Source organism: Lonchura striata, chromosome 3, assembly GCF_046129695.1.
Source record: "Lonchura striata isolate bLonStr1 chromosome 3, bLonStr1.mat, whole genome shotgun sequence".
NCBI classification, from domain to species: domain Eukaryota; kingdom Metazoa; phylum Chordata; class Aves; order Passeriformes; family Estrildidae; genus Lonchura; species Lonchura striata.
In genome coordinates, this window is record NC_134605.1 from 47,662,321 (window position 1) to 47,687,409 (window position 25,089).

Genomic DNA, 25,089 nt, shown 5'->3' on the forward strand with positions numbered 1-25,089 from the left:
AACTTGCATTTCATAAAGATCGTATATCAGAATTCCTGGTTTGGGCTTTTTTTGTAGCAAAACTATATAGATCCATAGATGTGCAATCTCTCCAATGCTTTATTTGCAAAGGTCACTTTATTAATACTGTCAGGTTGCTAATGTTATTCAAGTAGTCTTGGATACTTCATGAGCAGAGTTCCATTTGTCTTCCATGCACTGTCACTTCTCATATGAGGCACAACAAAAATGCAGTTTTGTTGTGTCATCAGGCCAAAGCTGGAAACAGAACCCTGACCCCAGTTCTAGTCTAGATTCTGTTTTACCTAATCCACCCTAGAACCAATGCAGCTATTGTTTTAATAAACTAATTAATTCTTTAGTCAATCCTTTTCTACTGCAAAAAGGGTTTTACCTTTACTTTTACCATTGCATGAAAGGATAGATCAGAACCCTAAAAGTGTATGTGTGTGACTTACTGGAAGTGCATCAAAGTACTAAACGTGTGTTGCTGAGCTCATGAGATTAAAAATGTACTACAAGCAGGAATAGAAGGTCCCCAGTCCTGTACTACAAAAACAGTCTCTGAAACTCCAAAAGGCTTCATAGATCTCTTCTGCAACAGTCCTTGTAACATGTCTGTTATGCACAATTCACATGGGGTAGAAGCATGCATAGGCTGTAAATTTTCAGGTGGCCAACATATGCTTACATGTGCACAAGACAAACCTTAAAACCCAGCCTTGGAACTAATCATTCACAAGTACAAAGTCTGCAGATGTCTAGGACTATCTTCAAAAGTTTATAATATTTAGTTATTTGGAATGCTTCAGCACAGCAGAGCACTGAGTGTCACATGTTAGAGCTGAAGAATCTGAAGCAGAGTAAAGAAACTTTCAAAGTCAGTGCTACTCTCTAAGCTTTTGTAGAAATACAAACCACAAATGTGACTCCCAGTTGTAACTGCACCATTAAAAATGTCTGGTGTTTTGCAGTAAGAACACTGTGGGGTGGAAAAAGAGTGTTTTAAGGCATTCAAGAGACCTATTTCATTTTATGTTCACTGACTTATGTGTTGCTTTCACTCATTTTCACTGTTCTCTGTCTTTTGCTAGTGTACCTTTGAAGTCACAGGCTCTTTCCCATCTTTCCTGACAGAGAGTGAGCAGGAAAGTCTTCTGTCTGTATTAAATACATTTGTTCCAGGAGTCAGATAATGCTGTGGGTTTCATGCCTGTTTTGAACTTTGTAAGCTTATTATTTCCAAGGGCATGGTATAGACTCAGAATGCAGGCTGCTCAAAACCAAACCAAACCAAACTAAAACTTCCCAAAAAACTCTGGCTACCTAGCTTCAGCTTTTTTGTTTTTTGTGTTTCTTTTTACAGTGTTCTCCTGGAATATTTTATTTTCTTACATGTTATTTTTGATATTCTTTAGCCTTAGAGGCAGATAAAAGCTGAGTGATTATTCACTGTATCTATATATAGCTGCAGGGTATATCCACAGAACAAGTGTGAGTGTGGACAGAAGAAAGCTTTCATCTGTTGCCAACCTCTTGGCATTAAAACAAGGCTTTCAAGATAGATCTACACTTGTTGATAATGCAATTTTTTAAGTAAAAAAAACCCAAAATGCACATCCCTAGGGGCAAAAGTTTAAAGCTAGTGCTTCGTCTTGCAGAACTTGTAATCCTACATGTATAATCTAGTCCATATTGGGATGTGAACTTTAAATCCTAAAGCAGGTAAAGTGTTAATGTTGCAAGATTGTCAAAATATTCTGGGCTGAGAGAAGAGCTTGGCTCAGACACAGTTCACTGAAGCAAGCACAAGTGTTTTCAGTGGGGGAAGGGGACCCAAGCAGGCTGTCCTGGGAGGTGATGGTGAGCAGTCAGAGCATTTGTGCTGCATTTGGAAGTTGGCTGCAGCCTGTTCTGTGGATGTGTGAGCTCTGGTATACCTGACATGTGTACAAAGAGCTGTACTAGCTGCTGGTGTGATTCATCCCACCTAAATGATGTATTTGAAAGTTAAGCACTTAAGACCAGTAAGATGAATCACCCTCACCCTTATTCAAGTCATCTTATGTGCCAGTCAATAAACATTGACTGGCACATAAGATGACATGAATAATTAACTTTTAGATGCCTAAGTTAGATGAGATTAACTTCATCTTGGCTAGAGAAACTTGTGTGGGACTGTGCCATGTGCTCAGGAGGCAGACGCATATTGATGCCTCTGTGGCACTTGTTTCCTGAGGAGCAGATTAAAAGAGGTGGTGATATATGCTTGTGCCTGCTGACATCCTGATGTCCTTGCTTGTACAGACACAGTTCATAGGGCAGGCTGAACTCTAAACACTGGCATTATAAAACCGGCAACACCAGTGTTTGCAAGAGTAACATTTTTTAATTCATTTGTCATATAAACTGGGTTCTTTTAAGAAATCACCTTGCATAGTAGTTCATACTCACGCCACAGCTTCTTGTTAGTGTGACAAACATAAAATGAAAGTGTTTAGAAGCTCACTGCCTTGTTGATATTTTCCAGAGCCTAACATACAAATCAATATATAGTCTACAGGAAATGCAGTTTTTAAAACTATCACTTGGTTATTTCAGCTGCTGTTAGTGACAGAGGGGAGCACGTACACTTTATAGCAGGGAGCACAATACTGCTCATGGGGTGTTAAAGAAAAGTGAAAAATTGAGCCAGTAGGAAAAAAGAGTGAGCTAATGTAAATGTCAACATGATAGCACCCCTTAAACACTGTTTCATAGAAGGAATTTAATTTTTACAATGCTAAAATTTATTACTTGCTCAGTCCCATACTGGTCAGAGAATTCAGTCAGTCTGAAGTAAAGCATCTCTATCCTGATTCAATTTAAATACAGCTAGGTTTAATGGGATGTTTATAAGGAAGAGATAGAAAAGGATGGGTAAGCTTATCAAAGAAAGCATCTTCAGGGACTGATTTTTTTTTTTTTTTCCTTTTTAAATGACTGGACTTGACCAAAATCAGAAACAGTCTTTTATGTCCCAATGCCTCTTCAGGGACAACTAAGGCCAGTTTAGATCCACTGTGTGATCTACTTCAGGTTGTTCTGAACCATCATTTTACTTGGGGAGAATTTGCTTTTGCATGAGACCACCAGGAAGAGTGACTGGCAGCCTGGTACAGGCAGGAAAAATGATCTATCACCTTTGCTGATTGTCTTCTTCAGTAGGTATAGGTTATTTGCTATGAGCCATCAAATTACATAGTCAGAATTTTAAAACTTGCATGACATTTCATAAACTTATGGTAGTTATTGAGATAAAGATTGAAAATTATTGATTTTTCAAATGAGGTGCCAATCCTACAATGAACTTGCTGCAGCTGTTCTTTGCACCCATACAGACATATCATTATCTTTGTATCTGAGAATTTCTTATAACTGGGACTAATAAGATTATGTGGTAAGAAGAGAAGAGTTGGCAGAGTCAGCTTCTGAATATACATCAATTATATTGTGTTTCATATCCAGTGCTTTCCACACTATCAGTAAGAGAGACAGTGAAGGAGATGCTTTTCATTCAGTTAATGCTACTAATGCATTAGCCCTACTAATGTAGTGCTACTAATGCAAGGACTTCCTGACTCACCAATTAAATATTGAATTTACCTTTTAGACTTTGCTTATCTTCTAATGCAATTCCTATCTTCTCTGTTTTTTTTTCCAGTCTCCTCAGTCATCACATCTTATTTTTAAATTCTCTTGTACTTTTTTTTTTTTTTAACATTGAAGACAAAAGAATCAACGGGTACTGAAAGCAATGACTCTTCATTTGGGGTTTCTTTGCGTTTTCATTATGTTACATAACATGAAGATTCCACATGGGTTTTTGCAAGACAACAAAACATAGATTTCTGTTCGTAACTTCTCTGTTCTGAGGGTGGATGCTAAATACCTTTTATGAACCTTTAACCACTGATATTGACTGGGAAATGAGAATATAACCTGATGTCATACAAACTTAGATAAGAGAGACTGGAAAAATTAATCAACAGGAAGCACTGCATAACAAGAATTCAGTGGAGGCAGTATGTCAAATATACCACAACTCTGACCAAGATATAGTATCTGACCAGCCACTGAGTACCTTGACCTACATAAGAAATATTTTCTTGGAGAATTACTGTTGGAACAGAAAAAATGTATCTTCAAGCTATCCCTCCCTTTTCCAGGCATCATTCTGATTTGCTGCTTTTCTCTGCCAATGTCTTTTCTTTATTCTAATAAAAAGAAATGCTCATTGCAGTAGAACAGAAGTACCCAGAAACTTTTGGGTTCTTCCCCTTGAAATGATAGAATTCCAGGCTCTTGGATTGCTTGTGTTAGGTAGCATATCATGAGACACCATTTTCCCTGAAAAACGATCTATTTCATGCAGAGCTATTTCCATGCATTATTTTTAGTAACTGTTTAATACCAATTAGTTGCTTTCCCTATATGATTAAAAAATGTCATTTAGCTGATATGCTGAGTGTGTGTGAAGACTACTTCCTTTATTTGTTTTGGTTTTTTGAAGAAGTGACTGGAATATTCTTGAAACATGCCTGTTTGATATCAATCCTCTAGATTGCTGTGAGGAAATATAAAATATAATTTCTCCTTTTCAACTACAGAATCTCCTCAGAGCTAAGACTCCTCGCTCAGGAATTCAAGAAAGCCTTATCCAGTAAACCTGGCATCAACCTTGGGAGAAGTAATAGCAAAGATCAATAGCTAAAGAACAATAAAAAGAAATTGATCAGTGTGGTCTACAGAAAAGTGAGTTTAGCAAATAGTCTGAAATTTACCATTTTCCTGTTATGGCATAGCTCAGTAACATGGCATCAATATCCTTTAAATATATTGAAAATATGAAAAATTTGCATAAGAATCACAATTATATTGAAACCTAAAGGAAAGGAGAAGTAGTCCAGGAAAAAGGCCCCTAGTATGAGAATGTACCAACTAAATTAGTGAAGATGTTACAAGAACTGCTGAAAGGAAGCATAAGCCACACAAAGAGGCTTAAATTTTAACACTTTATGCAATTACACTTTGATGCAATTCTCCGTATTTTTGTGTCTGAAGAACAGCACCTGGTGCCTTACTACAAGTTATAATTTAGAACAAAGTTTTGTGCTGTGTGTGGTGATACATGGCTGATATTTATTGATCTGTAACATAAAGGAGGTGAAAGCAGAACTAAAGGTCAGATTTGTTCAAGCAATTAATACATGCTCAATGCTCTCCACTCCTTCAGCTCTCTCCCCAAAGAAACATTTGGAAAAGTGTTACTAAAACCCTGGGGGAAAATACCTCTCTGGAGACATTAAAAAACCATCTGGATGCATTACTGTGTCACCTTCTCTTAAGTGACCCTGCCTTGGCAGTGAGGTTGGACTGTTGGATCTTCAGAGATCCCTTCCAACCCTAACTATTCTGTGAAAAAAACATGAAGTCTTTCTGTCACCAGTTGCATGAGATAAAATGAAATAATGTCACATGCTAGGTTACTTAGTGGTTCTGGTTCATGACCTGGACCACTAAGTAGTGAGTAGGACCTACTCAGTGAGTAGAATTCTGTGATGTGATATTTTGACAGCCACAGTTCACTACAATGTTTGCCAGCTTGAGATGCTAAGCCAGGGTCTCCTCTTTTTTATTTTGTAATGTTTGCTATACCTGTCATGAAGCTGCATCTCACATGAACTCATGTGGGAGTTAAAGGAACAAAGCAAGGCTTGGACATGGCTGTAAGAAGAGCTCTCCCTCTTGTCTTCTATTCATAAAGGATGTCTGAAAAGAAGGGTGATAAGGAGGGTTGCCCTGCTCTTGAATTGATTGATTTCAAGAATGCTTTGGAGCAGTTCCAGAATCTAGTTGAAAAAATGATCATCCAGAAGACCAAGGAGAGTTCAGACTTGTATACTAAAGACGATGGTAAGAAATACTAATTCAGATGGTAAAATGTAATTTTCACATGGAGAGAACATATCACATATCATGATAATTTCCTTCAAATTAGTGTTCTAACTGTAACTGTTTGATTTTTACAGGAAATAGAGAGATTGCACTGTGAAAGTTATTTTCACATTCTGCTAGGATTTCTGGCCAAATTATAAGGCCATGGTGATCACTCAGAAAATATAATTGGTGGAGTTGCAACATATAGAAGTTAGCATGATGCTAACTGGTTTATGTTTCCATAAAAGCACAAACTCAATAAATTATGTAAATACAGTAACTAATTGTAAATAATGAGGGTAAAATTTTGCTTTTCTCAATGCAAGTGGTTGTTGCTGCTTGAAAGGATAATCCCACACACCGTTCAGGTGCAAAAAAACAAATCACAATTATGGTGAGTAAGGGAAGAAAAAAGGAGTGTGACATTTTTATCTTTTTATCTGTTTCCTGTCATACATTGCAAATTAGGTAGTTTTGAAAAGAGAAAATATTAGGACTGATTTTTTTTTTCTTTTTAAATGCTTTAGTGAATACAATGTGAGAAGCTGGAACTTCCATGGTTTGGTATTGAAGGAAAAATAAAATCATGGGTAGGGTGGATAAGAAAGGAATCTGTAGCTTTCTAGTTTTAAACTGTGTGGACATTGTTCCTCCCATGCAGATGAGAGAGATTATGGAAAGTTCTATACAACCACACGAACACTTTTTGGTTCAGCAGTCAAGGATCAAGATATTCAGGCCTTTTTCAGGAAGGTTATGAGCAACCTTGATGTAAGACCAGAGTGGCTTGAGGTAAGAATTTCTTAAGGTTTTCTTAAATATGAAAAACTAATTACAATTTTAAATGGTGACAGTATTTATCTGTTAATTGTGTGTTGTTCATGAGTCTGTTTTCATGAGTTTCAAGGCAGAATGAGGCACTTTCTTGTTACTTATCCTAGCTGCCTAAAGCCTAGGTGTGTTCAGGTCTTCAGTGAACTACCTCAGTGATGTGCATTGTCACTCAGTCTTCTTGACAAAATGCAAAATCTCTTATGACGACAGTATGCCATTTGTTCTCTGAGGATAAGTCTATCTTTAGCTAAATATTCAGAAATTCTTCCTCTTTTTCTCCATTCATCTCTTTTCTCTAACTTCTGCTTCCTCGCCTTTCTCTTCCCCTGTTCACAGCATAAATCTGGCCCTTACTTTGAATACAAAACCTTAAAGGTAGGGCAGCATTTTAGTAGTTTTTGAACCAGAGAATTCTGCATATGTTATTCAGTCCTGTAGGTGAATGAGATATTTGTAGACAATTTTTCAGTCTGTAATAGTGGTAAATACCAAACCTTTGTAAAAAGCATGTAAGAATGAGGTAATGTGAAACAGTAGATCCGATTTACCCTCTTTGCATCTGTGTGCACATACCTTAAGGATTTCCTCTGCCAGAATTATAAATGCACTCTGTTTAATATCCCTTCCTGGATATTAAACAAATCTATCCATTTGTAAGTTATTTCTGAATCCACCTAAGAAGGTTATCTCCATAGCACCCAGTTTTTCACATTTTGTGAAAAAGTACTTTGTCAGGTTTCTTAAACATTTTTTATTTGCACATGTTTTGAGAAATGAACACTTGCTCTAGAAATGTGTCTTTTCTTGAGGTATTTACCATGGCTAGTGTTTCAGGTAACTGTTCTATAAAAATTACTGATTCTTAGATTGTTAGAGCCAATCCTTATCAAGAGCACCCTTCATCATATATTACTGCAAGACTTTTTTGGTCGTTTCTTACCTGAAGACAGAATTCTGCAGAAGGGACATAACTCCCAGTACACAATGACTTTCCTACGCTAGCATAGGAGGCATTATATTCATGGCAAATCCTTGCAGGACTTAAAGTTTTATGGTAGGGTATTAGCAAGTGACATAAACTATAAATTTGTTAGCGTATTTACATTTTATGTTATTCTGGAACATCATCCTAATATTGGAACCTTGAAGATACCCAAGCATCTGTTCCTTATGTGTTATCAACAATTGCTATAAAGTGATTTCCTGATATCATCCTAAAAGCAGTGTGTTCAGCTGTTTCTGTTTAATAAGGTTCTGTGTGAGAACATTTCTGGTTACTACCTTTCTTAACCATTGTTTTTTCTTACTGTGTCACATTAATCACGTATTTTGCTCATGTCAGCCATTAAAGATTTCCTTCAAGGAGGGCTTGGGGCAAATCTGGAAAATAGCTGACAGTCTGGAGGACTGATTGTCCTTTGTTTAGGCTAGCAGAACAGTAGCAAATTATGTTCAGGCTCATTAGTTTATAAGCGAAATAAGGGAAGCTCTGTATGTTTGCTGGAGTGTGGATCATTTCCTCCAAAACCTTACTGTGTTTGTAATGCAGTCAGACTAGTTACCAAATTACTTAATTACATAAATAATTCAGCTACATAATTACAGAAGTAAGCACAGTACGGGGTGTAGTGAAAGAGGTGAAGCCTCTTTAGTTTCTTTTTGAAATCTGTGCACAATTTCCTTGGGATAAAATTCCCCAGAACCCTTTCTATGAGCATTTTTCAAATTTTACCAAGTATGAGCTGACTGATGATAGTCTTTTAGTATGGCTTGCCTATAAACTGTCTTGCAAACACGGATGTATGATAGCTAATAATTGTGTATGTAGAAAGGAGGGAGCTGTGAAGTGAAAGATGAAGAGTAATGCTGTGTGAGAGTATTTTTTTTTAAAGACGTGCATCTGAATCTCTCAAAGAATGAAAATGGGAGTTCTATTGTATAACATGGAAAATACTGAACTAGAATAAAATACAACGTTTTGTCTCCCATCCAAAGGGACATTGCTTTTAGAATTCATGAATGGAAGTATATATAATGTCTATAATATGAGAAAGGAGTTTAAAATTCTGTACAGCTAAGTGGGACTAATTTCCTAAAGAAATGACTAAATTACTATTGGGTACAGAGCTTGAGATTTGTAGAACATTTCCACTGAAAATTTCACACCCTGGAGTAGAAATAAGCTGCTTACCTGACTATCCTGTGCAGAAATCTTCATCATGTTCAAATGGAACATTGTCAGACTTAGGGAGATGGCCAATAAAGGATATTTTAAATTGTCTTTATATTACATTTCTTTTCAAACAAATGGAGATCTACATATCTTTATGGAAAAGCTCTTCTGTGTTGGCTAAACCACTATGCTGCATCGAATGTCTTTGTTTATAAATATGGAGTTGTGTGTTTTGTGTGCCTTTTGCTAGTTTTGTTTGGTTTTTTTTCCCTAGTAGAGGTAGGTGGAACTGGAAAATGGAAATTGAATATGGTTATTTAGAAAGCAAAACTGTACTAAAAACTTTAAAAAATAGATGGGCTGTATTCCTAGAAGTCCTGTGTAAGCTGACTTCTTTACAAACATTGAAGAAAGATTGTGTCTGAGTATCAGATCTCAGCAGTCTAAAGTCATATTGACAGCTAATGGTTAAAGGAAATAATACTAAGGTACATACTCAAAGAATATTAAATTATATTAAAGTGTGAGATAACTATTTGACTTTATATATATATATATATATATATATATATATATATATATATATATATCTTCCAGAAGTAGTTTTGCAATAAATTACTTGTTTAGTTCTATTTTTTTTTTTTTAGATTTTTGGCTGTTTCAGAAGAGCAAATGGTGGCGTGTCTTCCGCATCAAAAGAAAGCATGGTTTTGCTTGTATCTGAAAAACAGCAGATTACTCATTCAGGTGACATACTTCACCTTACATCAAAAACTATATTTTTTCTAGTGCTGTGTGCTGCTCTCTTTCTTGAAAGTAGGGTGATAAAATCCCATGTCTGTCTTTGCATCTTCTTCTTTTTCTTCTACTTCTTCTCCTTCTTCTTCTTCTCTGTTCCCAAATACACGGGTTTTTACTAAACATTGAACATCCCACTGCTGCATTTTCCAATTCTCCATATTCCTAAATTATTTTGAAATTATTTTTTTCTGAACTAGACTATTTATTTATGCAGTTACACATTGTCTTTCTGTTTTTTTTTTAATGTGAAGGAAGAACTGGCACATCCAAAATTACAATATTAATGATATTTAAAATGCAACATGATTAATTTAACCAAGTATGGGATAATTTATGATATATTGCATCGCTGCCTTGCCTATGACACCAAAATTCTTGTCAGGAAGAGGCACTGTTCTTACTATTATAGTCCTATTTGTTTATGTTCTCCTTACTAATATACTTCTATTTGTTTATGCTTTCCATGTCTGTAAGATGAAGAGTAATATTTTGTCATTGACAGTTGTCAAGAGAAAAGATGTGATCAAGGGTATAGTGAAGGTGCCCCTTCTGCATCTCACAGTAACAGCCTCTCAGAAAGGAGTGCTAACTGTATTTAGAAAACAGGTAATTCTAAATCAAACTCTTTTATTATTCCATTAGCAGTACATAGGGGAACTGATTGGACTGTGATCTAGCATTCAAATTTTCCCATTAAAAAAACTACATATCTTTCTTATCAAAGTTAACTTTTTCTATATTTTTAAGTACAGCAGGAAATATACATTGTTCTTTCCAATTACAAACCTACTAGACAGTCCACACAAGTTGACAGAGATGTCTCATAATAGACATTCTTCATAGAAATTCATTTAATAGAAAATAATCTGTGTTTCTGTTTAGAAAAGATTTCCCTAAATAAAAAATATTCTAAAAATATAAAATAAAAAAATTTTAGATATAGAGTGGAAATCAGAGCATTAACTGTTTTCTACAGCTACTGAAAATATCTAGAAGGGACAGAGACAGTTGTTTGCAAATAAGATTTATTCAGTACAGCAACATCTAGAAGCTTGAAAGTCATGAGTTTTACAACAGTCTGCATGAAACTGGCTCACAGTTAGTTCCCTCATCAGTAAAACATAAGGAGATCTGTACCATTTTAAATAGGAATTCAGGATTAAAATGCTGTTAAACTAAAGTTTGTACATTAATTTCCCAGATTATTATATTACTATTTAGTGGTATGCATCTATAGAGGCTATGAGATAGAATGTGTCATACAGAAACCCAGGCTATCACACATCTATGCTTATTGGTACTTTACATTTGTAAAATTTTAATGTAACCAGTTCCTTAAAATTTATTTCAGGCAATGCAATAAAACTTTAAAGCAGCACTAATGTTTTCTAGGGGTTTTAGCTAATTAGTGCATAATGCTTATGACAGGAGCATTTAAACCAAGAAAGGACTCCTGTGGATGATTAAGGAACAAAGCAGTACTGCAGTTTTGATAAACACTGAAATAATTTATTTGAAAGCCTGTCCTCCAGAACATTATCCCTCTTTTGTACCTATGAAAAATAATTTCCCCAAGTATAAGATTAAAAACAGCTCTCCTCCCTACCCTCTGCCTGCCCCTGCTGCCTCCTCATAGGCTGGACTGATGTTATCTGACATCAGTGACTGTAATGTATATTATTTTACACCCAGCTGCTTAACACAGTGAATTAAGGACTTCAACTCTCACTTATAAAACTATGTGCTGAAAATGACTAAGTCATTGTGATAGCCCCAAGATGTGCCAAGAGAGGATTGGACTGGATATTAGGAATAATTTCTTTATCCAAAGAGTTGTCAACCACTGGAACTGCCTAGGGAAGTGGTTGAGTCACCAACCCTGGAGGTATTCAGAAAATGTGTAGAAGCGGCTATTGGGGACACGATCTAGCGGTAGACTTGGCAGTGTTAGTTTTACAGTTGGACTTGATCATCATAAAGATCTTTTCCAGCCTTAATTATTATATGGTTCCATGGTTCCATTTGAGGGCTAAACATTGCTTTCTTTAATGAATGTGGGCTTAATATGACTCAACACCTGTATACAGCTTTATACCATCAGCTACTTCCAGGTTACTCCAGAATATGACACTTACTCAGGTTGCTCAGGTTCTCAGATGGATACTGCCTTGACCTGCACATAAGACCTGTAGGAGTAGGCAGCCTTAATACACATTTTAGTTACTGTAGATAAAGCCAAGTCTGATACAGTGCATAGATATCCATCTCTTGGCTAACAATGCTCTTAAACTCTGCTCAAAGACTGTCCGTTATGACACCTGGCATCTCACTTCTGTGGGAAGAAAGAATTGCTCCTAGCTTCTTGGTTTATGAAATGTGGAATTGCTGGGATGGATATGAGGTGCCATTGAATAATTCCTGATGAGGGGCAGGGACAGGGGCAAGAGGAGGTGAAAAATCGTCTGTGGGTGTTTCAGAAGGGAAAAGGTTGAAACTGCTTTTGAAAACTTAGTAGTTTTGTTAAAAGACATAATAGATAACCCTGTCTCTGCTGGACGATGGTGACACTTTAAACACTTCAGGTTTTCATCCACATGTTACACTGTCTCCCAGTAGTTACCTTTGGTGAAAGGTGCTGTACCAATGTGGTTATTCCTGTTTGCAGCCTGAAGTGCTGCCTCTGCCAGGGATTTTGCTGGCACTGGTTGACATGGCATTGGGCCAGTGTTAACTTGGGTTTCTATATGATAAATCCTATTTCTTACAGGAGCTGATGCTGTTTTAGCTCTCAAAAACCATTAAAAGCACAATTTCATCAGACCAGCTGATCTGTACTCTTATATGTTGTAAAAGTGAGGAGTTTTTACTTATTATCCTTGCTTCAACATCTCAATGTAGAAACTTCAAACCAAACCAGAAACTATGAAACAATTGTGGGGGAAAGAGAAGTTTTAAATTCTTCACAATATAAAGGGCAACAGACCACAGGCAGGTTAAGGATCTTTCTCAGATCTTAACCAACAGCTCTTTCAGTTAGCAGTTATTGTTCTGATCTGCCTGTGAAGAGATGACTCTGTTTAGACTTTTAATTTAAGAACTACCTTGTTATTATGACAATATCTTTCTTGATTTTTTCAGATGAAGGTTCTGACAACCATCAATATTGAAGTAAGTTATTTTTTTTCTCCTTCCTGTTAAATAATTTGAAGTAAAAATTTGCATGTACGAGATTGAAAAAAGTAGAAACTGAGCATTATTCTAATGTCAATTCTAACTTTGAGACTTCTGCATGATTTTTCATAGGGTGCTGTAGGTCAAATGGTTTCAATTTATTCCTTAAAGTTGTTGAAACAATTGAGTAACTTGATTTCTTTCCTCTGATAAATGAAACCTCAGATAAATGCTTCTTTTTCTGCCAAACTATTCTTTACCCATTACCTTGCCAGAACTTTTTTTTTCTAAAATCCAGAACTTCAATTGTCACTGTAAAATTTTAGTGAGTAAAATTTTATTTTTGTTAATTAAAAACAGTTCTACACTTTCCTAGATAGATGACTGGCTACACAGTGTATACATTAAAACCTTGTGTTTACACTGGGAGTATCACTGTAGATTTTCGGTAATGAGCTTCTTTCAGATGACCTGTAGACAAGAGACATCAGTCTTAGCAAAGTGATGTGACCCCTCATCCTAAAAGTCAATTTGGGTAACTTGTGCCAGGAGGCAGTGCCTTTTGTTGGTTCTCTCTTACATATTGTGGGAGTTCTAAAATGCAACAGAAGTACTCCACATCAGAGATCGACTACTCCAACTCAGAAAACAGGGCTTCAGTTGTGTTTTATGTATTGCAAGGGCTGATCTGACCAGTGGAATCAGTGCAGAGAGGTAACCCTGAGAAATATTCTTGAGACCAACTGACTTTTGGAAACTTTGACTAGAATTTGAGCTTCTACAGAAGTGCTACAGGAGTGAATTTTAGTCATTCCAACCTTGCTTGTAGGAACCACTTTCCCCAGCTCAAATATGCAAAGGTAGGATCTTCCCCAGAGATGCCAAGGGAAAGACGATGGAAGAAGCTGGAGTGCTAGCCTGATGCTGCAGTGGGCTGCTGGGTCCCTTTCCTTTCTGAACACTATGATTCCTCAATGAATGTGAAGGGCTTCTTGCTGTGAAAGTACAACAATATTTGGCAGCTGTAGCAGTATTAGGCACCATTGGAGGACATCTTTACCATAAAATGTGTGAAGGAAGAGGGGAAAGATAAAAGCTCTTGAGTGACAGGATGGAATAAGAAAATAATGAAAAGGTTGATCTGGTGCAGCTGCTTAGTTTGTCTGTCAAGTATAGCAGCACTAACAAGAGAAATTCTTATAACCTTTCCTCTGAAGCTGAAATCTGTTACTTTGCATCATCACAAGCCAACACAACTAATTACTGACAGCTACAAATGTAAAATCTTCTTTTTCAAGCCATTTAGTAATTGTTATCTGACGCTATTATAAGAACCTCAAAAAGCCACTGTTAACAAACACTTCCGTAAGAATTGCCAAACAATCCACAAGGCCTCTGCAGAACTGCCATTTTCCACATGCTTATTGTAGTAAAGGGCAACATCTATATAATAGGAAGTATATTTGAACAATAGCTTAACATAGGCACATGTATATATTTCTAAATAGTTGATCTACCTTTTGGGATAATTAAAATTATTTAATAAAGTCACTTATTTTCATAAACATTCATTTCAGTTTTGTTTTTATAACTGAAATTTTGGACTGCCTTTAAATTTCTTTTGTTTCAAACCAAATTGTATTCAGGTAAAAGCTTAATCTGCTTTACTATGGATGTTTTAGCTTAAGCTTTCTCTGCTCAAGAGTGCTTTTCCAGAGTGTCATTACAGTTTGACTAACACTAGATGTTTATTGTGTTTTTTCCTGTGCAACATTTGTGCCTCTCAGGTGAGTAATTGATAACAGAGGTTGAGCCTGGTACCTCTGTAAATTCATGTATGAGCTATTCCTGGAGTTAGAACTCTCAGTGGAACTAGACCTAGCATGTGCTAGTGAAGAGTACATGTGATTTCTGTGCAAATGGTTTAAAATATGTACTTACATGATAGAAAAGTTGATAAATTTGCAGAGAAAATCCTTCTTTAGCTACTTGTTTTATTTTCATCAGGATACTGCTTGGATCACTGGATGTGATTTCCTGCCTAATCTGAACTATGTCGTGGCTGTAACTGAAAGCACAATCATTCTCTGGGACTATAAATCAAAAGAGAGCAAGGTACTATGTTGGATCAGACAAATGCCAAAATGAAACCTGAAAGTTGATCAGTCTATGTTTCCAATATACTTTCACATCCCTTTGGTCTAACAGGATGAAGGCTTTTCACTTTTGTTGTTGTAGGAACTCAGTGAAACAGTGGAATTCACACTAAAGGAGTATACTCTACATGCAAAATGGGATTATTAAAATACATTAAAAGTTTGGAAGAAAAATAAATTTTTACACTATGATGCAAACAAACCTCCAAGGAATTTCTTTTCCATGTGTATCTAGTGCATATGTGTGCACCTGTGCACCTAAAATGTGTGCATGGGCATACATATATCTCAGAATCTGTTAAGAATCAAGGAACAGGTTTTACAAGGAATATAACACAGATTCTTTTTGAGGTAACTTCCTGATTTAAAGAAAATATTTCTTCACATCCTATGTTTTGTTTGGGACTTTTTAAGATAAAAAACATTTTGATGTTAATAATGTATGTCCAAATTGTTAATGTTTTCTTTGATGTCTTATGCATTTTTGCTGACCCATATCTTAGTTTTTTCTTCCTGTTCCTGGAACTTCTCTTGGAAATTTCAAGTTATCTAAGATGATGAAGAGAAGCCAAGTAATTATTTTTTGGATAAGATTTTTTAGGATTTTTTTTACAATATTAAAAGGTTGCTTCCCAAGGTCAGACAGGTCGATTTAAATCTTTTTGCCAATCCAATTCAGCTTCTTGAAGGAGGGCTCAAATATTTACTCTACACCTATTATTCTCCAAATTCCCTCCACTTATTACATCACTGAGATATGCAGGTGTCCTGTTGATGAATAGGTGCAGCTCTCTTTCAAGACCACAGAAATAATATATGGACAGTCCTATTACATCTACAATGTTTCTGTGCTACGCAGACAGCCTTGATGCAGTTAATTCCTATGGCATGTGAACAGTTCCCAGTTTAGGTTGGCAAGGATGCTTTAATCAAATAACAGATGGAGTCAGGCAGTACAATCAATAAATAGTGTAATGCAGATGACCCTGAATCCCATTTCTGGGCCTTCTAGCAAAATACCGCAGTGTCTTGCAACTGTATTCATTCCCACTATCTCTGTGCTTCAAAAATTGAAACACCTGCCTGAATTGGTACACTTGACACTCCCAGGCTGTTTTATTAATTAGGACACTGGTATAGATAATCCCTGTGTGTTACTGCTAAATTTTGTTGTTTGAATTATTCTTTAATTTAGTTATTACCAATTTTCCTGTAGAGAGCATCTTATTTTTGAGCAGGAAACCATATACACTCTTAGCAAGTACACCATCCCACATAGTATGCAGAGATCCTTCCTAGAATTTGCAATTAATACTTCTTCACAGAAATTCAAAAAGCTACCTATGAAACAAAGTCTTGCTGAAACCTCTAGGATTTGCTTTTAACTCCACTTCATGATGGTCTTCCATGAGTTTCTGATACCAGGAAACATTTAACACAGGGGAAGCTTGGAAAAACAAGGGCAAAATTTGAATGCTGATGTAACTAGATAAGCATGATAGATTCAATTTAAGGATCCTCATGCAATATCTGATAATCTCTCTACCATATTCTACAGAGTGATGGCTTTGTCATCAAACCAATGAAAAATTGTCTGCTCTGTGTTTGTACGGTGACTGTGGCAGATAACCTGGCTAAGGATACCATCTTAATGGGAGATGATAAGGGTTATGTTTATCTGCTTACTATCACCAGTGATGACTTCATAATGAAACAATCTAAAGCTGAAAAAGAAGCACAATTTAAAGTCTTGGACTCCGAATCTTTTGACATGTAAGTTGCTTGTGATAAAATATTTTCAGTCTTGTATTATGTTTTGTTTCTAATTTGGGTTTTGTTTGCCCTAAGTGGAGGATTAGCTTCTGTTTCTAAATTAAGCCCATCTAACCAAAGAAAATAATTTTTCAAACTGCAGTATGATTTGCTTCTTGTTGCATGAAGGAAATGCCATAATTTTCAGTAGAAGATTTTACAAGAGGTCTTACAACTGAGAGGATGCAGAATACAATTCAAGGGGAGAATACACAATTGCTGCTTTGCAGTTTGACAAAGGAAGAGCTTTATTGTGCCCAATGAGATGGAAGCATGATTGTGAATAGAAAAGAGCATGGTTCAACCCTGACTTTCTCTCTGCTTGCATTTGAGCTGGAAAAGTTGTTCTGTATCTGCCCTGGATATTAAATAGGTTTTGTATATAATCTCACTGATAAAATCCCTGTCCACCTAGGGACACATCACAGTAGTTGCTATTGTAGCCTAATAAAATCTCCATTTTTATCCCTAGTCCTAAACGCAAGCTACATGATGACTGGGTTGGGAAGATTAAGTATTTTTCTGACCTAAAACGTTTTGGATCCTGCTCCACAGACAGTACTAATTCATTTGTTTTGGATGACATAAAGCGACTAGAGGACCATTTGTAAGTATCTGACATCTTCTAGAAAACAATAGATCTTCTGATTTATAACTCTGCTGGAGATCAGTGCCTCATAAGATGTGCTCTTGTTATATTGAATCTGACTTTTCTATTAGCATTTCTAATAAAAACAAAAATACAATTGTTTAAATGCTTGGATATTTTTGTATACTACCTTTTGATGTAGGAGAGAACTGTTCATACACGTTGAATACTCCGAACCCTTAAAATACGTTATGTTGACAATGTTGTCTCCTCCAATTTCTCCTCAGCAAGCAATTTTAGTTAGAAAATTGATTGGTTTGTTGCAGATATATCATGTAGCCATTCATTTAAAATTTATACATTCAAAAATAAACTCAACTAAATTTCATTTACAATTTTATTTTCACAAGTTTGAGTTATAGAAGTTTAAACCAAGAACACAATTTATTCTAAGGGTGTGAAGTGGTTTTCCAATGCAGCAGAAAAGCGGTTATGGCCTCCTTATTTGTGCCAAGTCCTTATTCATATGGCTTATCAGTGCTATTAGGTGATTTAACTGATTTAACCAAGACTGATTAGTCTGTGAATTTAGAAAACTTCATAGCACAATAGATAGATGAAATTACCTTTAGACAACTGAAAAATTACACAGCTGTTAAAATGAAATTAATAGTCCTAAAAATACCTATAGATCAAATCACTTGGAAATGTCCATTTAATAAATACCTAGTTTAAAAATACGATTTACTGGTTCTAACAAAAGAAATTTCCCCAGTTAACTTTGTAGCAAGGAATTGTTTTTGTACTCAAAGAAGGATGCAATGCATCTTCTCTTTTATGGGACTTAAGTTTGTTTGTCAATAATGACTGAAGAACAGCTACAATATTTTCTTGTAAAGTATCCATAAAAGAGAGGTATGGATATGATCACAAGGTGCTTCTGTTACAAGGCCATGGCTTGAGCAGGACTTCACAGTGACAGAATCCCTTATTCCCATTGATCTTGGAATAGTGTCAAGATATATCAGTATCAATAGTATCAAGTCCATTAAAAAGCTAATGAACAATTATATAGAAGTATAAAAGGTAAAAATCCTTAGAAAATCTGTTAGTCATACATTTAAATCAATTAATTGTTATTTTGTCCTGTCAAGAGAAATAAGACTTCTCTGTTAGAGTTCTGGAAAGAAATCTTTTCTCCCTCTAAATAATAGGAAGCAAACAGCCTTTTATTTACACCTGCCTAGAAATAACAAGCTCTTTCATTAATTCCTCAAAGTTTCCAGAGTCTCAGATTTACTGCCACCCCTATTTATGGTTTTCAATATTAATGGCTACTTTATCCCAGAGTAGATGAACTAATACTTGTTTGAATCTCAAAAGAAAAAATTAAAAGTATTCACATTTGGCTCTGTACAGCTTATTTACACTGGCAGTCATTGATTGTTTCCTGGGAGTGACAAGTGTTAATCCTGATATTGCTACATCCAAAAGCAATAAAATATTCACTCATTAGCAGCAATGGATGAAACTGGGAGAGATAAGCATAAGATTTAGAAGGGCCACTGAGTCAATTTCAGTCTGTGTTGGCTGTTTGAATTCTCATGCTTTAGCAGTGAATGCAGTAGAATAACTGTTGAGTTTCAGATACCTGTGATCTCTTCATGTTGACATACAATACAAAATAGGTCATATAAGGCCTATTCATTGTACAGTACATTATAGAGAAGCAACAGTAAAAAGTAACTGCCCTTACTTAATGTACCATTGAGATCACAGCAGACCTTCATGTCTGAAACAAGCAAGCACAGTTTCTTTGGTAGTTTTCCTCAGTGATAAACTGCTTTAAGCACATAAGCTTATGTGCAGCTTACTTTGGCAAGAGCTACCATTTTAGGAGTCTGTTTGGAGTTTGCCTGTTAAAAGATTCACGTGTGCAGATCAGATATTTATTTCTTTAATGGAAAGTGCACTCTGTTCCTGTTTCGTTGATGCCAGTATCACTCTAAGTCTCTGTTATAAATCAATTTGCTTTTAACATGAGGTTGCATACATTATGCAAACAGCTATTCTGTATACTGCAGAAAAATAATGACTGTAGACTGTATTTTCTGAATATTTCTCACATGATTATTTTATTAATTATTGCAGACCTGTAAAGGAATTTTCTGTCCCTAAAGGAGTAAATGCCTTTACATACTGTGGAAAGGCAAAAGTCATTGTCACTGGAGGTAAGTACTGGGTTTTTTCCAAGAGATTGTTCTTAGAAAAAAATTGTGAATTTTTTATTTGAGTTAAATAATATCAAATAAAGCTGAGTTGACATCTTAAGAATTTCAATAATGGCTGGCTTCCGCCAACAATTAGAGTAAACAGAGGCCTTGCTTTTAATTTCTCTCAGCCCTTGTCTAAAGAGATATACTTCCTGACAGGAATCTGTCAAGGGCTCCATCTGGGTTTGATTCAAGTATCATTTATATAATAAATGAGAAGAAACAGTATGTTCAACTACTGTAAGGTATCTTTCCAAGTCACTGTGGCCTTGACCAGGTTATACACATTATTCCTTGCAGTATCAGCAGAGCTTCCACCCTATTACTCTCCCACCATCCTTTCATATCTTAAGCAGTCACATTGGCTCATCTTATTAATTTCCATTGGTCTCTGGTCATATTTCCCCAAAGTGTTACTGTTGGTTCTTTCTCCCAAAGCAGACTGCAGAAAGGGCACTCTTACATCCACTTTTCCCCTGTTAGCCAATAATTTTATGGGCCTGTCTTCTGCAGTGATCATGTTTGATGCTGCAGAAAAGCACTGGAGTATGGCAGCAACCTTGTTTATATATTGTCTGATAGGCTGGTGGCCTTGAGTGACATTGATGCTGCTTTTCTTCAAGTCTTTATTGCTTAAAACTTTGTTAAAAATTGCAATAGGAAACATAAGAATTCTTACATCTATATACAAAAGTAGTACTAAAAAATGGCCAAGAGTCTGCTGTCCAGCCTTGATAATATACATGGCAGTCTAATATACATGGCAGTATATGGGACATAATGCAATTCATGTTGAATTGTAACAGTTTACCAATAGGAAGACTGTGAAAAATACCAAAATAAATATCAGGCAGTTCTATTGATTTTCTAGACAAAAGATTTAAAGGAAAAGCTGTAGAAGAGTTATTAGTAAATTCTGAAGTTTAACTTTGGAGGAGATGCTGCTTACACTGATTACCTTGTCACAAAAAAAAAGTAGTCTGGTGAAATTTATTGATGACACAAAGTAGGGAGGTCCTATTTAACAAAATGTGGTCACTATTTCCTACAGGTACAACAGGAGGATTTTGCTGTAGTAATAAAACCAGGGTAAAGTGTCTGAATAGGAAAGAATGTCACAGGAACTAAAAAAAGTTTATTTTACACACTGAAAATTCTTATTCCAGAAATAGCAGAAGAGAAAAATCTGGATAAATTTTCTAAGAAAATTCTATTAGCTGTGGTAGGCCAGACCAAATGTCTTCCTAACTCACTCAGCCCACTTTGTCAGTGACCAGCAGTAAACACTTGTGGCACAGAAAAGAAATAGGATAATCATGAAGCATGACTTGCCCAGGTGCATGTGCTGGTTCTGTCTTGCTGATATGAACCACATTTGAGAAAAATTAGTTCAATATAGAAAAGTATGTAGAATATAGAAAAAGGGTGGGTAAAGGGACCCATAACAATCATCAGGTCCAACTCTTAAGTGAATGGCCCATAAAGTGATTGAACTCACAGTCTTGGTGTTTGTAGCAGCAGGATCTAACCAACTAACCTAAGCTCTAACTGCACCATTGTGCAGAGATTTTAAAAGTATATTTTCTATAACCTAGAAAAATTACAATTAACAAGGAGTGCCACTTGTGATGTCTATTTGAGCAAAAATTAGAGCAGTGATATTCAGGAAGAGTCTTCTGAATAGTGGCAGTTGCAGAAAAATATTCTCTGCTTTAAATGGAGCTTGGATTTTTGAAAAAGTTAGATTGCATACTTGTTTGTGATGGTTGGAGAATAGACTTAAAATGCAGGAGCTCCTATCCCATCTAAACAGATCCCTAATCAGGATATTTTAGAAGCGGATGAATTTTCTCAACACTGAATTCTAATTTGTTTTGACTTTGACTGCACAGAAGTACTGAAAGTACTTGAGTTGGAATTCTGTCTTGCTTGTTACCCACCATCCTTCATCTTGGAGCATCCTCCTGCCTCTCGCCTTCATTCCCAAAGCTTAGCCCTGCTGCTCTCCTTGAATATGAAAGGAAATTATTCCTGAGCTGTATTACTAAGAATCCCAGAGCACAGTGGGAATGCCTGTCCAAAGACAGGGTGGGGTCATCTCTTTCAATTTCACTGTGAAGTTAGATCAGTCAGGGCCTACTGTGAACATACACCCAGAATTTAGAATAATGCTAGAGGTCTTGAGAGACCCCTCTACTAAAGCCTTAAAAAACCGAGCTTTAGAATTCTGCTCTGTTAATGGAATACACTGCTCACAATGGCACAGCATACCATCAGGCTGGAGCACACCATGTTTGCCTCTTAAAAGTCATCTCATTTTTGACTAATTGAGGAACACGCATTGATGCTCCAATTAATGACAGATTTAAACTAGTTAAAATGAACATAAGCTAGTCCTGTTAATTAGGGAGCCTGCAATTTTACCTGTTATATAACCTAAAAATGAGAGACCATAACAGGTAAATAATTCAGGAATCATAATATACAGATTTCTTGGTGACATGTTCAAACATTTATAAAAGCTATGTTTATTTGTCTCATTTGGCAATTAACATAAAAGAAAAATCCAGCCTTTGACTGCAGGCTAGCTTCTAAAGTACTCACCAGGGGTAAATCTGCTAAACATTTTAGTAAGCCCCAGCTTAATGTTTTTTAGGCAGTTTATAGCACAAATGGAATGTTACACACTGTGATGAATTATCATTGTGACTATTTAAAAAGTAATATTTTAAGACAATCTTCCATAATTTACTTGTATTTGATTATGCTCATGAGTTTGTCAGTACTGTGACACAACCTAATTTTGTCTTGTAGATATTTGAAATTTATAAAAATGAATTAGAGAAAAACAAACCTGGTACTGAGTTTGCTTTTCATGCTTAAGGCTAGATTTCAAACAGTAAAATTATAAAAGCCTGATAGCGGCCTAAATTATGGAGCCCAAAGAAGTTTAAAATAACTTCTCTGTGTAGCATTTTGCATTAATATTACACTGAATGGTAAATCTGCATGGTTTTATTCTTATTCTGTATTAATTTCAATTCCAGCTGTGTCTTAATCATCACTTCAGGGAATGACTGCAGTTAAAATCAAATTAGGAATTCATATAAAAACAGGAGATAATCAGTTTTAAATGATACATCGACTTCTAACCCTATTAGTTCTTCAAATCTGGCTGTTGTTTTCCTGGGAGCAATGAAACAGAAGAAAAATTATTAGTGATTTCTAAATCTAACAGTAACAGATTAAGACTGATAAAAGGAGCTACTCTGTGCTTGTTCAGTTTCCTTTGTGAATTCCTGGAATAAGTGAAGCACATTTTCAGAAATACCCTGGAATCCCAGTGATAGAAATCACCAGAACTCCTCTAGCATTAACTGCCAGAAGCCTAGCAAACTCTTTTCTATGGTGCCATCTAAATTTAAGAAGAGCATTCAAAGACAGACAAGGAAGCACAAATTAAAAAATAAAACAGAGACATTTGTCAGTATGACAAACTAGTTCCCCAGATGTCTGGCTGTTCTGAAGAGATTTTGCAGACACTATCAGGCAAGATTATTTAAAAGACATATTTGAAAGAAAGACAAGTTCTTTTAAAGGGTAAGGAGTTTTCTGTGTGGGAGTGGGAGTAGCAGCCTAGAAAGAAACCAGGAGGTATATTTTTCATTTACAGTCTTTTGAGGATGCCACGCTAAATCTAGTATTTCTCCATTCAAATATGGCATTGTTCTCAAGTGGATTTCAACACCACTGAAATGCAGACATCTCATCAGGCCTATAACACCACACAAATTGCAAAACTGTGTCAGCAAGAGAGACAGTTTGACAAAGCATCACATGTTTGAAGATGGTATTTGAGTCCATAACATCTAGCTAGAATAGAGCTGTGGTTGTAGAATCTGACTTCTAAAAAAACTCTGAACATCTGGTTTTATAATTATTTATCATGAAAAGGAGCATGCACAACTGAATCTGTTTTGATTCAAATCACAGATTTCACAAAATCTTTAAAAATTGCTGTTGAATAGATCATCTTCTTCAATCTTTTCTTGAATGTGCTTGGTACCCAGACTTTCTGTCCAGGATTCTGAATCCTGGAGGCATATTTGGAGCATGGAGAGAACAAATGTTCCAGGAAATGTTCCAGTGTAGCAGTGAATGTTAGGGCCAATCTGACATTAGTCCAGAAAGAGAGAAGAGAGCACATCTACTATAATAAAATCTACCATTATTTCCACATCAGTAAAAGGAACTAAAATTAATTCACTGCTTCATATATAAAGCAAACAGTATTTCTTAATTTAGGGAAAGGTTTTCTTCCCAAATATCACTTGATCTTCTTGTTAATATCTGAAGTAAATTACATTTATTAGTGAGTCTGTTCTTAAAAAACATTCTGCCAGAATTAAAGGGCACTATCCTCCCCTTCAATCACTGCTGTCACTTCAGGAATATAAAGAACAGAGCAGTTAGGAAGACCAAGAAAGGTTCTATTACTCAAAAGTGCAGCAAGCAGGTAGTCAAGTTGATCATATATTGTCAACACGTTCTTCCCAGTTCTCCACCATCTTAAGACATGACAGTTTCTGAGGCTGGTAAGGGTTTATTGTACAAGCAATGTCTGTTCCCTCTGATATTAAAACCAATCTCACCAGTCTCACTGGAGGCTTCTGTCAACTGTATTTCATGTTCTCCTTCATGGGAGGTCTGCAAGCTGAGTTTTACTCCCATGGACTTGTTTCACCCTAAACCCTGACCTGGTCACAAGGGTCCTGCTAACTTGCAGGATGTGTCTAGGACAGCCTAACAAACTCTGAGGAAGTGAGCAGGGACATCGACCACATTCTGGAGTTTCCCCATCCAAAAGGGCTTCATAAACAATTTCTGCAATTATAACCTGTTTAGGCTACTTCCTGCCATGCTTATAGCATATACAGATTGTCTAGGGTAGTTTTCCCTAAAAAAGAATCTCCTCCCCTTGAAGTTTCAAGCCAGTCAGCTACCATGACCTTCCTTTCCTGTGTAGAAGTTCTCCCTCCACTGTGCTGTACAGTTGTTTGCATAGTTGAATTCTCAGTCACACTTATGAAATGAGCTGGCATAAATCAAAATGGCTTTCTGTTGTAGCTATTTTAAGAGTAGATCATTCCTTCAGTGAGCTTCTCTCGTTTAGAGAGAAACCACATAAACAGTGGAATCAATTTAACTGAGAGAACAATATTGCTTAATGAAGGAAAAGGGAGATGGGATGCTCCTAAACAAATCACATCTTGCTGCATTAAGAAGGAAAGGAATAGATTT

General features: G+C 36.1%; 1 protein-coding gene across 1 annotated transcript in view; it reads left to right on the forward strand.

Moving 5' to 3' along the window:
• The first annotated feature begins 5,807 nt into the window (after positions 1 to 5,807).
• Positions 5,808 to 25,089, forward strand: part of WDR64 (WD repeat domain 64) — a 56,827-nt gene continuing 37,545 nt past the window's right edge. Inside the window, exons 1-9 of the mRNA XM_077781790.1 lie at positions 5,808 to 5,955; positions 6,641 to 6,771; positions 9,634 to 9,733; positions 10,290 to 10,393; positions 12,926 to 12,955; positions 14,966 to 15,073; positions 16,673 to 16,887; positions 17,399 to 17,533; positions 19,667 to 19,746. Coding sequence (XP_077637916.1) covers positions 5,808 to 5,955; positions 6,641 to 6,771; positions 9,634 to 9,733; positions 10,290 to 10,393; positions 12,926 to 12,955; positions 14,966 to 15,073; positions 16,673 to 16,887; positions 17,399 to 17,533; positions 19,667 to 19,746 — 1,051 coding nt within the window. The remainder of the gene's footprint in view (positions 5,956 to 6,640; positions 6,772 to 9,633; positions 9,734 to 10,289; positions 10,394 to 12,925; positions 12,956 to 14,965; positions 15,074 to 16,672; positions 16,888 to 17,398; positions 17,534 to 19,666; positions 19,747 to 25,089) is intronic.